This window comes from Myotis davidii, unplaced genomic scaffold, assembly GCF_000327345.1.
Source record: "Myotis davidii unplaced genomic scaffold, ASM32734v1 scaffold705, whole genome shotgun sequence".
Taxonomy (NCBI): domain Eukaryota; kingdom Metazoa; phylum Chordata; class Mammalia; order Chiroptera; family Vespertilionidae; genus Myotis; species Myotis davidii.
The window spans coordinates 2,300,039-2,317,590 of record NW_006296405.1 but is presented as its reverse complement, the minus strand read 5'-3'; the positions used below and the strand labels follow the sequence as shown (position 1 = coordinate 2,317,590).

The following is a 17,552-nucleotide window of genomic DNA, read 5'->3' as shown; positions in this document are numbered from 1 at the left end:
CCCGACTCAGACAGGAGCTGGGCTCATGGCAGGCGGACATCCCCTGAGGGGTCCTGGACTGCGAGAGGGTGCAGGCCGAGCTGAGGGACAACCCCCCCCCGCCACGCCCAGTGCATGAATTTTGTGCACCAGGTCTCTAGTATTAACATAATAGTCTCTTTACCTTCTTTCTCCTTCCAATCCTTTCTCTATATGCTACCAGATCTTTTTGAAATGTACTTTTATTTCCTTGCTCATTGTCATTTCCAGACTTCAGTGATTCCCCATTACCTCTGTGAGAAATTTAAATGCCTTAGCCTGGGATTCAAGCCCATTTGTGGTTTGACTTTTAGTTTCTTACTGACCCTGTTCCGGACGCTAAGTTCCAGCCATGCTGAAAGATTAAGAGCCACTTAAGTTTTGCCTGCTTGTGCCTTGGCTCCTGCTGCTCCCTCCATCAGGAGCCCCTTCTCCATTGGTCTTGGTGAACTCCTTCTATCTCCGAAGATTCAGCCTCCTGAGAAGTCACTCCTGACATTTCCTTTTGTTGTCCTATTTTTGTGCTGTCCTAGCATTCATAACATTTTATTGCATGTTTATATATCCTGCTCTACAGAGCTCCTTGAGAGGAGGGACCTTATCTCTCATCACATGCCTAGTCATTGCCTGATGTGAAGCAGGGCACAGTGAATGCACATTTACATGAACAATGAGGAAAAGAACCTGTGTTTCTCTTTTTGGGGGATCAGTGGATTGTGCAATGTGGCACTACCCTTGTTTCTGACTTTTAATTGTTTTAGAATATGTTGTCTAATATTTTCACATTCTAATAGACTCAAGGACATTATTGCTCATTTACTTCCCTTTGTTTTACTATCCGAAATATCATTCACTTGATTATTTTCTGCTTTCCCTCATGATATCTTCTTTCAAAGAAACTCAGCTCTCTCTCCTCAGTCCTGTGGCAATAAAAGCAACTCCATAGCGTGTCCCCAGCCGTCACTGCGTTGTTGCAGGCTAATCCCCATTGTTACCTCACTGCTTCTAGGCAGCCTAGATACTGCATTGATGGCACTGTGGAAATTATATATTTATTTCCTGCAGATTTACTGAGCTCCTCTTATGTGTGAAGTTCTGTTGGTTTCATGAGGAATATAGAAATGAATGTCATAGTCCTGTGCTCAGTGGAACTTTTGAGAATTGGGGTGTGGGGTGGTTGGGGCAGACAGGGATTAGTTACACGTACAGCTGGTACAGTGGGATGATTAGAAGAGAAGATTAGTTACAAGAAACATTCAACATTGGGCCAGGTACAAAAGCTGGTAGCTTTAAGGTTTTACATTGCTATGGGATTTCATCTTGTTTCAGTAGTTCAGAACTCTGTCTGGTCCAAAGAAATGATTTGAATTTTTAATTTTATCATGGTAGACATCAGAACCTTGCTTGAGTCTAGGAGTGGAGAGCAAGCTGCTAGATTGCCTACTGTCGGGCATTCTAAAGGGAAGAGGGAATTTTGAGTCCCAAGTACTTAATGGCCATTTGCTTCTTAGATGGAGCCCTGGAATCATTTGAACAAGACCAGTTATTCTTCCTGTTGGTCCTGCTGGACCTTATTTGATAAATGCTTTGAGCAAATTTCCCTATGCTTGTCCCTTAAGAGTTGTTCTAGGAGGCTCTGTTGGGATAACCTTCTCCATCAGGTAGTTTTCTGCTGGCTGTCATCTGTGTGGACACTTTTACAAAGATTCTCTCCTGGAGTTCCTTGTTGCCGTGTGAGGAGTGAGGTGGTTAGTCTCTTTCCTGATTCTCCCAGTTGCCTTTCTTCATATAATATCATGTCCAGTTAATGAATTTGCCCAGCCTGAGTGAAACACAACTTGAGAAGGCTGGTTTAAGAAAGGGATGTTATAAAAACTAGATTTATTATTTTTTCTTACAGGATTAGGTCTATGTCTTTTTCAAGCCCTCCAGTATGACTTTCTCCCATGGCCAGTGACTGACCAGGTGTAAAATTGGACTGTCCTAGGAGAAGGATGCTCCTTCAGCAAGCTTTAAAAGCTTTTAGCCATTCTGCCTAGTTGGTAGATATTGCAGGTTTCCCCATAGGGGCTAGATAGTTCCTTGTGAACTGACCCTTGATAAATGAATTTTTACCAAAGTCTTGGCCTCCTTTAGGAGGACTTGTCTTCTCAGAATTTTCCCAAATGTTTAGGAAGGCAGTGTGTTACTGAATTTTAGATGTTAACATGGCACTCAGACCTAGATCCTAAGCATTATATCTATAGTTGAAGATATTTTTAGAGTAAGTGGATCACTAAGTTAATAAAAATGGTAGGAGCCTGTGTTACTAGATTCAGTAGTGTTTTTGTGATTGGTTGATAATTGGGCTAATTTATCAGTCATCAGACTCTTTGATAAAGGTACTATTTTTAATTTTTAGGAGTGGGGTAACGGGTACAAATGGGACATTATATATATATATATATAGTCATTGAGTGATTGTTTCTTTTGCTTGTTGATACTTTGAGGAGAGAGCATTAGATGATTGAGTGTAAGAGTTTGTGTCTTGGAGAGCACTTACTTAGGATCAGTTCTTCCTAGAACCATCTGCAATTGATTTATATAACAGGACTGGTATTGTGAATACTAGCCCAACTGGCTGCATGGCTTCTGGTTTCTGGGAAGTCATACGGATGTTTTTCTTGTAGAAGAGCTTTTTGGATAACCTGTGTAACAATCCTCATGGGCTGAATAGGTCAGCAGCAGGTTTCTTTTCAGGTCATGTATATACTATTGTTCCTTGCAGGGGTGGGGAACCTTTTTTCTGCCAGGGCCCATTTGGATATTTATAACATAATTGGCGGGGGGGGGGGGGTCATACAAAATTATCGACTTAAAAATTAGCCCGCTATAGTCAAACATTTAATTAACTTGCCTCTAATGCCTTGGCAGGACCAGTCCAAATGATTTCTTGGACCTTACATGTCCTGCGGACCGGACGTTCCCCACCCCTGCTTTAGGGTGGGTGGTCCGAGTTTTTTGGTTCTATGAGATTTGAATAGACAGTGCCTGCTTATCATATACCACTCTTCCGTTCTATGCTTTGCATTTTTTTTCTGCATGTGACCCTCAGGGAGGATGGGGTGGTAGTCATCACTGGGTGGAGATTTCCCACTTCTTCCTCATTTTTGTTCTAAGGGAACTTGGGGCACTGAGCTAGGTCCAGACTGTAAATTCAAGGGCCTGTGGCCACTGACTGACAGGGCTGCTTCAGAGGAGACAGCCATCCTAGAAGTGATGGGCTGTGGATGGGACTAAACCATCCCTTTGCACAGTATCTTGAGATCACATGGAGACTACTTCCTGTTGTGTAGATGTGTGGCTCACTCCTTGTGTCATTGTCAAGGTGACCAGGGCCTGTTACTGGTGTCCTCCCCAAGATCCTGGGAGATTCCCACTACTATAGCTTCAGACTAGAGCAGTAGAAGAGGGGAGACATTTTGGGGAGAATAGTTCTTGCCATTCTCAACTCTGTTGGCTGTTCTTAAAAAAGGTGGAGGAAATGACATAAGCAAGGCTCTTCCTTGAGTAGGGGACTCACTCTGAAATAAGAATAGCACTAGAACCTTATCTCTGCTTTGACTGTGCCTTGAACTGGTTTCAGGACAGTTTAATATTTGGTGAAAGTGCTTCATAAACTGGATAGAGGCGACCAAATGGAGGTCGTAGTTGTTATTTATAACTTCCCTTTGGCTAGGTAAGTTCCTGGAATCTGGACTTCCCGCCCAGAAGTGGGCTGATAAATAAAAAGCATTTAGAGTAGTGGCTGGTATATGGTAAGTGCTATAAAATTATGGGCAGTTATTATTCACAAAGTAAGCTATAGCTCAGAATAGACAGTGATGTGGGAAAAAGTGCTCCTGCCAGTGACTGGGAAACTGTGAGGCTTGTTTTCAAGGCTGTGCTAGTTAAATCCACTGCTAGACCCTCCTTTTTTATGAGCTCCCTAAGTGTGCAATCAGTGTGTGCATTTCATTTTTATATTCTCAGGGCCTAATGCAGGGCCAGGATATTGAAGAAATGAACTTGAATGATGATTGTGGTGGGTTCTCATGTGTCACATTTGTTTTGTCTCTCAGCCCTGGGCATTTCCTGCTCGAGAGTTCCTTCGGAAGAAGCTTATTGGGAAGGAAGTCTGTTTCACGATAGAAAACAAGACTCCCCAGGGACGAGAGTATGGCATGATCTACCTTGGAAAAGGTGAGTAGCAAGGAGGAAAGGACTCATTTCTCTCCTCCCTGAGTCTCAGGTTCCTTCGATCAGTTTTCATGTGGTGGAAGGCCAGTGTGAGTGTTGGTGGAGGTAGCTCTAGGACAGTTGGCTATTGATGTACTTGGAAGTGTGAGTTCATGGCACATAGGTGCAGGGGAGTTCCCTGATATTCCGGTGTCCTATTGGCTCCTGTGTCTGCTTTCCTGGCTTGGTTTAGATGTATTGTTGTACAGCAAGCATGTCAAACTCGTGGCCCGTGGGCCGCATGCGGCCACAACGGATATTTTTGCAGCCCAGCTAATATAACGGTATGTAAAAAACGTCTTAATAAAAATTTCATAACTTAATTTTTACAATATCCTGTTATACATAATTATTAATAACGAACTACAACATTCACTAATGACTGATTACTATAATTGTGTTACATTCATTTACCTTACGCTCTGGCGCACCATTTCTCTCTGCTACAACTGGAAGTAAATATTTTAGCAGCTGATTGCCACGTCATTAGTCTTGTATGACTTCTTTGGTGTGTGCAACAGGAAATATTTCGCTTTTGGAGAACAAGAAAAATAGGTTTATTTATGTTACGTTTATTAATTTGTGCAGTTATTCAGTGTCTGGTAAGTTAATGTTCAAGAAAAAACATTAATTTTTATTAAAATGTTCTATTTATCTTGTGGGTTTTCTTCTGCTCATAGGGACTCTCTTTAGTAAAAAAAGATTTGTTTATGGCTTGTGGTTTTTTGTAAGCCACATGTTTTGCAGTGGGAAGAACACAGGCTTTGGAGTTGTGTACATGTGGGTTAGAATCCTGGCTCTCCTCTCATGGACCCTTACTTAACCTTAAGTTTTCTAAGTCCTAGTTACTTCATTTGTAAGTTATTGAGAGAATTTAAAGAGATAGTATATGTAAAGTACCTATCTCTGGAACAGAGTATGTGCTCAATAAATACGTTTGTGTATGTGCATATATAGCTAGATCAGATGGCTCATGGGATATTAGATGTTCTGGTCTTTTGGATTAGGTGGAGGGAGAGAAAGATTGTGGAATAGAGTTTGAACAGAAATAGGCCATTGAAATACTTGGTAGAATGTTCTCTGTAAAGCTTAAAGCAGTTGTGTTCATCTGAAATTATTTTAGGTATTTTTGTTTCCTGTGATTATTTGATAAAACAACCTTCCAATTGAGCTGCTTTACATAATCTGACTTGGGTAGTCAGTGCTAGAGTAAGCAAGCAGGGTAGAATGACAAGGCTAATAACATCCTCTGAAGATTCTGCTTTTAATTGTAGGATGTTAGAAAAGCGAGTTGGGCATGACCTTGGAGGTGTCTTGTTGAATTTACCCAGTAGAGGAACACCACCTTTTCCAGCCTCAGACAAATGGCTATCTGCTTCTTGATTGGATGGGAAGTTATAGTAATACTAGAGGTCCGATGCACAAAATTCGTGCAAGAGTAGGCCTTCCTTCCCCCGGCTGCTGGCACTGGTTTCCCTCTGGTACCCAAGACCCAAGCTTCCCTCCAGCACCAGCTTTGTCTGGAAGGTTGTCCAGAAGGACATCCGATCTAATTAACATATTATGCTTCTATTATTATAGATACGGAATCTTTTAAAAAAGAGAAATAGACAGATTTGCCTTTTACACATAATTCAAGTAATATAATAGGAAATAAAACACATAAGCATTATTGTTGGATGGCTACTGGTTAGAAAGAATGCAACACAAGTAGAAGTACACTGTTTTCAAAATGCAGTTGTTCAAGGATCTCATACCTAAAAGAATTTCAGTTTAAAAACAGCTGGTCAATCTTCTGTTATTCTGAAAGAGACCTCACTGTGGGCACAGATAGATCTAAGAGTTCATTTAAATAACATTGGTCTTCAACTGAAATGGTCAAATTGTTTATGTTAAGAGACTCTGACACTTAAAATAATCTTTAATGTTATTTTTTAAAAGTTTATTTTTTAAATTGACCCAAATTATAAACTGGATATGATTTAGTAGTGAACACATTAATGTTTAGAATAAAACATGGCACATAGGATTTGATCAATAAATATGTACTGAAGAATTGTTGAAAATTACATCTGAGTTTTAAAGGTTTATTAAATGGCTTAAAGTTTAATATTTTCACTCAGCTACTTTAGCCAACTCTCAATGCCATTCTCATGAAAGGAAACAGTGGCTTAGATAATTAATTAGTATTCATATATTTATCTTAGTTTGTGACCACTCACTCTGTTTTTGTTTTGTTTTGTTAATCCTCACCCGAGGATATTTTCCCATTGATTTTTAGAGAAAGAGTGGAAAGGAGGGGGAGAGACAGAGAGAGAGAAACATTGATGTGAGGGAGACACATAGATTGGTTGCCTCCTGTGCCCCAACCAGGGTCAGGGATTGAGCCTGCAACTGAGGTACGTGCCCTTGACCAGAATTGAACCTGGGACCCTTCAGTCCACTGAGCCAAATCAGCTAGGGTGCTACTCACTCTTTTTATGATAGGGGAGAATGGTAGAATTTAAAAAATTGTAGTTAACCTAGAACTTACTAAAAAAAGAGATGATTAGTCTTCCAACTTTTGGAGAAAATATAGTTACCCACCTCTTCTTCATTCCATCCTCAATTGTGACTTGATCAGATTCATAAGTTGGTGAGTAATAAGAAAAGCAGATGCGTGCTCTACAGATTTCCTGTTTTCAGTATTCTCTCTACCCCATTTTGTTGCCTTTCTTGGGAGATTGGCCCAGAGAAATGTATTTTTTTCCCTTCGAAGGAGCAATCAGAACTAAATTTTTAGAAGTGGGCCTGCTGACAGGCATTATCAGAGTGCTCTGTACTTAAAAAAGTATCTGTTTGGTGTGCTGTTGATTGGCCTGGTATTATGGCCAATCACCTTGTTTGTACCCCAGCTCTGTTCTTTTCATCCCCAACCTCTTGGCCAGGGATGAAACTGTTCAACTTTCCCCTTATTTGTTGAATCCTTCCTTTTTTTGACTTTTCATTCTTTGTATTTCTGTTGTTTTGAAAGAACCAGTGTAATATTTACTAATGTCAGATAGCGGTGTGTGTCTGGCCTCAGCAGTTACCTCAGTGCAAAGGTTCTTGTGATCCATGCTCAGCCTCAGAATTTGAGTGTCTTTTGTGTAAATATCATTCATCTTAACTTTTCTTGGTAAGAAAAGAGGCTTACAATTTGTTGAAGAAATTGGGGCATGCTAATGGCAAGGCATTTAGGTTGGGTTTGGGGGTGGTGTGTATACTTGTTTGCTTGCAGAAGACGTATGAATATCAATCTTACCGAACTTTATTCTGTGCTGACATTACCTATCAGCTAGACTACTGCGTTTCAGTTTATCTAGGAGCTTGTTTTCTGCCACATTAAACATTTTTATGTGGTGATTCCCTCATAGATGGCTTCCTTTATCGTTTTGGCTGACAAGCAGAGATTTAAGAGAATACACAGAACCTAAAAGCTTTTTCAGTAGCATGGAAATGCAATTAATGGTTCAAGTGCCCAGGTAAAACCTAATCGGGTTGGGTTTATGTTTACCTTTATTTTTCTTGCCTGCTCTGAAGGCTGCTGTTTGAGAGGTGAGAAATCTAGACACTGTCCCCTGCGCGTCTTTGTCAAACTGCGTAGCTTGTCTTGGTGTCCTGTTGGAACAAATGAAAGGACTCCCTGAGAGGAACTGGACTTTCTGGTGTAAAATGTAATTGATAATCCTGAGCAAACCTGTCTATCTGATTGTATGCATAGTATATTTTTGATTCCTATGTACTTGGATATTTACGGACATTATTGTTTAATTCTCACAAGAAGCCATCTAGGCAGGGACTCTTCTCATTTTATAGAGGAGCAGATTAATGCTGAGAAACCCTGTCTAAGATATTACGTGGCAGAAGGTGTATTCAGCTCCAGGCCTTCCTCCTCAGGCAGTGCTCTATGTACCCTCCTCCTTGGGTGCCGCGCGTGTCTTGCTTTCTTGTCATTCTCCAGTAGTTACTGAGATTGCCTTTGGCCTGGGAGAGACACAAGAAACTTAGAAAGTCCTGAGAAAAAGATTTATAGACCTTTGGGACTTAGAGATTAGAGATTTTGGGAGAAAAGTTGTTCTGAAAAACACAACACTGCATTGCTGCCTTGTCCAATTCTCTGGCAACATCATTCTCCTTGAAGAGCTAAGGGTGAAAGTGGGTTTCATTTGAGCACATTTGAATCTTGTGTTTAATTTTCTTTTTTTCTCCTCAGATACCAATGGGGAAAACATTGCAGAGTCTCTGGTTGCAGAGGGCTTGGCCACCCGGAGAGAAGGCATGAGAGCTAATAAGTAAGTCTTCATTACTCTCTGACCCTCTGCCTTCCTTCTACTCCACTGTGAGAGCTGGGGTTGCTCAAGGGAGGTTGGCTTGTCAACTCTACATTGGCTTTGCTGCATTTTCATTGCTCTCCCCTGACATAAACTGGGTAAGCTCTGGTGCTCTCTGGCTTTTAGGACATTCCTGCCCAGGTGTGGATTATTCTGAGCCAGCAGGTCATTCACCATTTGATGTGTGTAACTCCTTTAAAAAACAAGCTTTGATACAAGGCAGCTTTAGTCTTCATATCATAAGACTCAACAGGCTATGTCTTAAACCATAAATCAGGGATGGGGAACCTTTGTTCTGCCAAGGGCCATTTGGATATTTATAACATCATTCGAGGGCCATACAAAATTATCAACTTAAAAATTAGCCTGCTTTGGTCAAACATTTAATGCTGTGGCAGGACCAAACCAAATGATTTCGAGGGCCTTATGTGGCCTGTGGGCTGGATGTCCCCACCTTTGCCATAGATATTCAGCTCCAGAATATCTATCCATCCATCTCAAAAGATTCATTGAGTACTTACTATGTGCCAGGTTCTGTTCTAGACACTGAGAATAGAGCCCTGAGCAAACATACTTAGCCTCTGCTAACATTTTAATGGAGAGACAATAAACAATTGAACAAATATATATCATGTGCAAGGAATAAGTGCAGTGAAAAATAAAGTGGAGAGAATAAATAGAATTCAAAGCAAAATCTGCTTAGAATTTAAACTAAGGGCTCGATGGTTTTTTTTTTTAAAGTAAGGGAAATTTTCTCTTTCTCCAAAGCCTTTGAAGTCTGTTTTGGTAAATGGATCTATAGACACTTAATTAGTAGTAGGTAAAAATGGATTTGTTTAGCTAATGGCATTGTGAACTTATTAGAAATGAGTGTAATATATGGAGACTGTATAGCACATGTCATGTTGTACTTCACCAGTGTTGGCGCTCAGTAGGCTGAATTGCAGCTGACTTTAACACTTTAGTCTCTGAAAAGTGATAAGCTACATCAGTAATTTGGAGGCTAAAGATGGTGTTTAAATCATTAAGTGCTGTATTATATGACTGTTGTCACTGTAGAATTACTTTGGATAAATATTTGCATGGACTGTACTAATGATGGGGCTGAGCAGACAAAAATGCACTTTTTGCATTCTTCCCGCCTTCCTGGTCTTGGAGCCCAGTCGTTCACCATAAACTTCTGTGTCCTTTCTGACATCATAGAATCATTTGCTGGGAATTTGTTGAATTAAAACATTTGTCTTAGGTGGTGTTTTTGGAAGCATGCTGAAGTTGTATCTTAAGGACAATTGCTGGCATGATTTTAGGATGGTCCCCACCCCTGCCGTAGGTATTCGGTTCCAGAGTATTTATCCATCCATCTCAAAAGATTTTAGGAATCCAATTTGCAATTTGCTACCGGGATGAAGAATTTTTAAAAAGCTCATAGTAGGATTATAGGATCTCAACAAATAAATCTCCACTGGTGTACCAATCCTTTTTTTTCTTCAAAGTTGTCTTTTTATTTTTTTAATATATTTTTATTGATTTCAGAGAAGAAGGGAGAGAGATGGAAACATCAGTGATGAGAGGGAATTGTTGATCGGCTGCCTCCTGCATGCCCCACACTGCTGAGCATGTGCCCTAACCGGGAATCTAGCCACGCCTGCTGAGCTCTTCAAAGTTGTCTTGACTTAAAACCTCCTTTTCTCGGTTTTAAGGCTTGTTTCTGTCTCTTAAGCTACATTTTTTTCTTTTTTCATTGAATTCTGGATGTGATTTTGGTTCCCTGAGGATATGATTGTCTTTTTGGGTGGGGTTAGAAAGGTAGTTAAGACTTCTGGTTTGAGAAATTATAGACAGGGGTCCTTCCTTACCTATTCCTACTGATCGAGGTGGGAGAGTCCATTTATGCCTGCAGCCACTGATGGACCCCAGCATCCTGGCTGTGGAAAGGCCATGCAGGTTGCTCGCACAGGTGTGAGAGTGAAGAGCAGAGCCATTCCGATTTTGTTTGTTTATCTGCTGACTTTCTGGCTGCTCTTGTATGGAGTGTGGTTTCCTGCCTGATGAAGGAGTCGTCTTTCATTTTCAAACTGCTGTTGCTTAGTGGCCTTAGTGAACATGTATGTAGTTTTGGGGTAATATCTGCAATAACAGTATTTGCTCTGCATTCTCCAGCCTGTTCTGTGGACAACAGGGAGTAAGGGTGGTTCTTAGTCACTTTCTCTGCACTGTGTCCTGCTGGGCTCTGCCTGGATTTCAGTTCCCGAATCTGGATAGTTAAATGAAGCTGTACCCCCTGGAGCAGCTCCCCCTGAGCCACCAACTTGCTCTCTTGTAATCACTGATGGTGGCAGTGGTGAGATATGTGTTTTTGGATCTTCTCATTAAATGCTCTTACATTTGAATCTGCTGTTGAAACAAATCTGTAATCCTGAAGTTGCACTCATGGTGTTTTTCCGGTTATAGGCTTGGGTCTGAAGCTATTGATCTGAAATAAATGTTTTGGTCTCTTCAAAGGAGACCCTGGCATTTCTTTTGAGAGCTCACTAACCACACATGTTTATTTTTCATGTCCCAGTCCTGAGCAGAACCGGCTTTCAGAGTGTGAGGAACAAGCGAAGGCAGCCAAGAAAGGGATGTGGAGTGACGGGAATGGTTCACATACTATCCGGGACCTCAAGTATACCATTGAGAACCCAAGGCACTTTGTGGACTCACACCACCAGAAGCCTGTTAACGGTAAGGCTGGCAGGCAGACAGATGTGACTCGGGGCGATTTCTTTCTATTTGCTTTCAAGCTGCCTGAGATTTATAAAGCCTGTTTTGCTTATTTACTATCCAAGGGGAATTGTGAAGGGTAAAATAACACAGTGGTATTTTGGAAGAAAACTTGATCCAGTTCACATGGGTCACATCAGACATGCTTTGCAGGGGTTAGTCTTTGCTGGTATAGGGTGGCAAATGGCGGGTGTTTTTGCACATTGGAGATCTTCCTGTTTTCTAAAAGTTGGCTACTTAAATACCATCCTTGTAACCGAGGTAGAAATGTATATTCTTTATACATCTAAACACATGCACATACAATATAGTTGTGGCCCTACTTTGAGACCTTGTTAACACTGACTCAGTAAAATAAAATTATTGCCAATCCTGAATTGTTGTTAATTAGTTTTTACTGGGCATGTCCTACTAAGATGAGCAACTTACCTTAGTGATAACAAAGCTTAGGTATGAGCCATGAGGTCCCAGAGAGTTCAGAAGACATGGAAGGCACTCCTGATCTGTGTTCCCCAGGAATAGTTGTAGAAGAGTCTGTTGTGTGAATACTCATGATCTGCCAGTGCTTCATCATTTTTCAGAGGGAGGCTTTCCAGAGGGTGTTGGGGAGAGGAACTCTGTTCAGTGCGGTTTGATTGGGCATTGTTTATCCCTGGTGTGAGTTTTGCTAATGACTTAAGCTATTTATTTTGTCATGTAGCTATCATCGAACACGTGAGAGACGGCAGTGTGGTCAGGGCCCTGCTCCTCCCAGATTACTACCTGGTTACCGTCATGCTGTCAGGGATCAAGGTCAGACCACTGGACTACGGGGGTGGGTTTAGGGTTTGTTGAAGTGTTCAGTCATAGGTAGATGTTTCTACTTGTGGGCTTTGGATCTGCTATTTCTTCCTAGAATGGGCCATTAGCGTTGGCTAGAGTACTTTAAACTTTGCAGTGGGACAATTCTAATTAATATTTTTTAAACTTTTAAGTACTCAGGGTCTGTTTGGAGTGGGCTGTGTGGAGAGATTGTTGAAATGTAGCAGTGGAGGATGGGAGGCTCTGAAGTTTGCTGAGTTTGGCTTATCTTAATGTGAAATACACATTTTGATTGGAAAAAAAATGCCAAGGCTTTAATGCCAGGCATTGATGAGTTTTTTTCTTGGCAAGGGGTCATTTCCAACGGATTAAAGTTATTTTCCCCATGATAACATGAGCTCTATTTGGCTTACCATGAAGTCTGAGATGATGCTATTTCCAGTTACTTTTCCCCAGAATGTTTTGAAAAGTGTTGGAAGCCCTGCCCTGAGACTTTCCCCGTGCAGCCTTGTTGGATTGTGCTTTCTGGACGGCTTGGTGTGGTGTGTGTTGAACACTCGGGTTTAGGCTGCGTTACTCACTCACCTTACTTTTGCTGTAGTGCCCAACTTTTCGACGGGAAGCAGATGGCAGTGAAACACCAGAGCCTTTTGCCGCAGAAGCCAAATTTTTCACCGAGTCTCGACTGCTTCAGAGAGATGTTCAGATCATTCTGGAGAGCTGCCATAACCAGAATGTTCTGGGTACCATCCTTCATCCAGTGAGTGTTCCATGCCTGCTGGACAGTATGGGTTTGTTGTATCTACTGGTTTTTGCAGCATTTGCAAGTGAGATGTCACTTATTTGATAGAATTGGGCAGATCTGTGCAACTTCTCACTTTTAGGAAATTAATCTCAAATGTGACTGAATTTACAAGCAGAAGAGGAACAATGCTATCACTTATTTTTTCAAGTGTTGGTCGTCGAGGTTGTGCACAGGAAAGGTGGGAGGTTGCCACATCAATTAGAAGGGGCACTGAAACTTGCACGATAGGATTGCGAGTTTGCATGTAGCTCTAGAAGTTACCTATTTGGAGTATCTGTAGAACTATGATGAGGAAATCTTTATGGAAAAATTATTCTGTGTATGCCAGGCCTTATCCAGTTTCTCCCTAAATCGGCTATTGAGCAGGAAATAGATTCTTTATGTTCTGACTGTTGGTGAATTGTACCTTACTGTATACTTTGATAGGCGGGTTAATTCTTGGACAGAAAATGACCTTGTTTTTTAACACCCAAGTTTAAGTGGATTTTCATTATTATAACCAATACAGAGTAGACTACTGTTACTTATAATTTGGCTAGAGAATTCTTCCTTCATGGCAGTTGTGAAGGCTGGGAGGTTTGCTTTAGAATATGCCAAGGTCATGTCTGTTTCTTCTGGAGTGCGAGCTGTCTGCCCGTGCCCTGCCAGATGGCTCTGTGTCACAGCAGAATGTGAACTGTAATTCACTGGGCAAAATGTAGCTTAAGTTATTCCCTTACTCAGCTCGTTCTTCAGCTCTCTCCTTATGAAAAGGGGAGTAAGTGCTGATCTTAGCGAAGGAAATAATAAGGTGTAATCTCCACTGAAGATTAACATCCTCCTCTGCCCACAAGAAGAGCTATTGAAATGTCAATTCCATTCCATGCCACTAACATTTATCCTGTTCCGATTAGGTGAGAGTTACTATGCTGGTGTTGTGAGGATATGAAGCAGGTTTGTGGAGAGGAGTCACAGAGTAGCTTGTCAGTCTTAGGGCTGGTTTCTTTCTTTCTTTCTTTTTGTTAGGGCTGGTTTCTTAATGAGGAAACTGGCTCTATGGTTTTATTTTTGGGGTTGTTGTTATTTAAATGAACTGTAGACTAGATTGTGACTATGTTAATTGTGTCAGAGGACTAGAGAAATTAGTCACTTGCCATTGGATTTAATCTGTGCCTGCTTTCTCATGTGCCTTGTTTTTCAGAATGGCAACATCACGGAGCTCCTCCTGAAGGAAGGTTTTGCACGCTGTGTGGATTGGTCGATTGCAGTGTACACTCGGGGGGCGGAGAAGCTGAGGGCAGCTGAGAGGTAAGGCCTGTCAGGGAAACCTTCCAGCTAAAGATCTTGTTAAGGATCCTTGGGGAAAGAAATCTAGTGATCCCTCACTCATCTACGCTAGTGTCCGTTTTATTTCTGTAAAGGATTAGGGAAATTACACCAGAGGCTAGGATCTCACCGAGGACTTTCAAGTCTTTAGGTTCAGTGGAATTCAGTGCTGTATAGTAAGGACCTAGATTTTTACTCAAGACATTATTCTTCACCTGATGTGCTTTTTTAATGTTTTCAGGTCACTTTTTTTCTTTTACAAGCCTTTCCAATTCCAGGTTTTAGGTATTTGGGATGGAATAAACTTGAGGTTCATTTGAAGGCAATGAAATTGCTTACCAGCTACTCCCAAACAGGCAGGTTGGAGCCAGGGATATGATGGAAAGATTGAGCCTCTGACCTAACACAGGATCATCCAGTGCTGTTGTGAGGCCTAGTGCCCTAATTTATTTAAAAGTATGTTTTAATTATAACTGCTAATGCAACTATGAGGTGCTATTGTCATGTTTTTGGCTAGGTGCAGATGTAAAAATAACTTCTTTTGGAAAAAAAGGATAGTGGATATTCCAAAGATTGGGGGTGTAGGTGAAGCTCATTCACTTGGTGGGGTAGATAGAAGCAGATGAAGCAAGAGAAGATGAATAGACGATGATCCGGGAAGTCCCAGACACCACCACGCAGGATACATGTAGCAAAGACTACTGACCACTGATGATGATGTTCCACTCTCCAGGCTCGTATGGCTCATTTCACAATTATAAAATTACTAGAGGCCTGGTGCACAAAGTTTGTGCACAGGGGTGTGTGTCCCTCAGCCCAGCCAGCACCCTCTCCAGTCTGGGATCCCTCTCACAATCCAGGACTGCTGGCTTCCAGCCACTTGCCTGCCTGCCTGCCTGCCTGCCTGATTTCCCCTAACCCCTTCTGCCTGCTAACCTGATCACCCTCTAACCACTCCCCTGCCAGCCTGATCGATGCCTAACTGCTCCCCTGCCAGGCCAATTGCCCCCAACTGCCCTCCCTGCCGGCCCGATTTCCCCTAACTGCCCTACCCTGCTGGACTGGTCACCCCCAACTGCCTTCCGCTTAAGGCCTGGTCACTCCCAACTGCCCTCCCCTGCAGGCCTGGTCACTCCCAACTGCCCTCCCCTGCAGACCTGGCTACCCCCAACTGCCCTACCCTGCTGGACTGGTCACCCCCAACTGCCTTCCGCTTAAGGCCTGGTCACTCCCAACTGCCCTCCCCTGCAGGCCTGATTGCCCCCAACTGCCCTCCTCTGCCAGCCTGGTCACCCCTAACTGCCCTCCCCTGCTGGCCATCTTTGACCAAATGGGGGCGGCCATCTTGTGTGTTGGAGTGATGGTCAATTTGCATATTATCTCTATTAGATAGGATACTTACTGGACTTGATAACTTCACATTTTTTGCCTTTGAGGCACACAGCTGAGAGATGTGCGAGAACAAGAAGTGAATGCCTATAATTTCCTTCCCTTCTCTTAGGTCTTTTACATCCTTCTATACCTGTAAGCAGGAATACTTGCAACCTTTTATTAAAATAGGTATTAATCTGGGGCATTTGATATGGTATGTCTGACAAAAATAGATTAAGAAAACAATTATTATATTAACGTTGTATTAGTCTTTAATGTTACACAATTACATTCAATTCAGAGATGCAATACCCTTTATCAAGTACAGCATTCCAAATATCTCTGATTGATCTGTAATGCTCAGGTTTTTTTTTTGTTCAGAAAATCCTGTCTGTTACTCTAAATTATTACTTTGGTTCATAATGGTTATTGCATTCTTTAAGTTTCTGCCTCTCTGAAGAAAGTGAGTGTAATGACAGTAGTATCTACATGTTTTATAACATCTCTGGGAGATTTTATGGATTTTTCAGAGTGCTTATCATTATAAAAGAGGTTTAGATCAAGGAACACAAATTATATTTAGATGACGTGATTACTTGCCTGCTGTTTTGCATGCTGTATTTGACTTGGTTGTGTTGTTGGTAAATCTCTTTCAAAGTATTTCATGTATTTTAAAACTACTACAATGTGGCTTTGTCTTTTTCTCATTTTGCCATTTATTTAAAAACAGTTGCAATACTGTTTTTGGAATATAGTTCCCTTCCCCTGCACATGTATCCATTGATTTGTAAATACTTGAAACAGCTGCTCATTGATTTATTTTATTTTATTTTATTTTTTATTTTATTGATTTTTTTACAGAGAGGAAGGGAGATGGATAGAGAGTTAGAAATATCGATGAGAGAGAAACATCGATCAGCTGCCTCCTGATCGATGCCCCCACTGGAGATGTGCCCGTAACCAAGGTACATGCCCTTGACCGGAATCGAACCGGGGACTCTTCAGTCCACAGGCCGACGCTCTATCCACTGAGCCAAACCGGTTAGGGCTGGATTTATTTTTTTAAAGCTTTGCACATATTCCACTTACCTCTCTCAGTCTGACTCAAAGAATATCTACTGGGCTTAGTACTTGAAAATTTTTCTGCCAACATGATTTGTTTACTCTGTTGTTGTTAATCGTCCCCCGAGGATAATTTTTAGAGGGAGGGATGGAGAGGGAGAGAGAGAGAGAATGGGAGAAACATTGTAAGAGACAGACATTGATTGGTTGCCTCCCTAACATGCCCCAACCTTGGCTGGGGATTGAACTTGCAACCCAGGTATGTGCCCTTGACTGGGAATTAAACCCATGACCTTTGAGTTTGTGGGCCGACGCTCTAACCACTGAGCCACCGGCCAGGGTGATTTTTTAAAAAAATTAAATCTTTATTCAGATTATTACAGTTTCTCTTCCCCCCCATAGCTCTCCTCCACCCAGTTCCCACCCCACCCTTTGCCCTTACCCCTCCCACTGTCCTCATCCATAGGTGTCCGTTTTTTGTCCAGTTTCTTCGTGTACCCCACACCCCTTTCCCCCAAGAATTGTCAGTCCACTTCCTTTCTATGCCTCTGGTTCTATTATATTCACTAGTTTACTCTGTTCATCAGATTTTTTATTAACTTGATTTTTAGATTCACTTGTTGATAGATATGTATTTGCTGTTCATAATTTTTATCTTTACCTTTTTTTTCTTCCTCTTCTTAAAGATTACCTTTCAGCATTTCATATAATCTTCGTTTGGTGGTGACGAACTTCTTTAGCTTTTTCTTATCTGTGAAGCTCTTTATCTGACCTTCAATTCTGAATGATAGATATGATTTCTAAATTACTCTAGGTTG

At 41.6% G+C, this 17,552-nt stretch overlaps 1 protein-coding gene across 1 annotated transcript in view; it reads left to right on the top strand.

The window, feature by feature from the left end:
- SND1 (staphylococcal nuclease and tudor domain containing 1) overlaps positions 1–17,552 on the top strand; it is a 451,387-nt gene that overhangs the window by 27,348 nt on the left and 406,487 nt on the right. The window contains exons 3-8 of the mRNA XM_006771404.2: positions 4,119–4,239; positions 8,510–8,588; positions 11,191–11,351; positions 12,091–12,182; positions 12,793–12,951; positions 14,177–14,283. Coding sequence (XP_006771467.1) covers positions 4,119–4,239; positions 8,510–8,588; positions 11,191–11,351; positions 12,091–12,182; positions 12,793–12,951; positions 14,177–14,283 — 719 coding nt within the window. The remainder of the gene's footprint in view (positions 1–4,118; positions 4,240–8,509; positions 8,589–11,190; positions 11,352–12,090; positions 12,183–12,792; positions 12,952–14,176; positions 14,284–17,552) is intronic.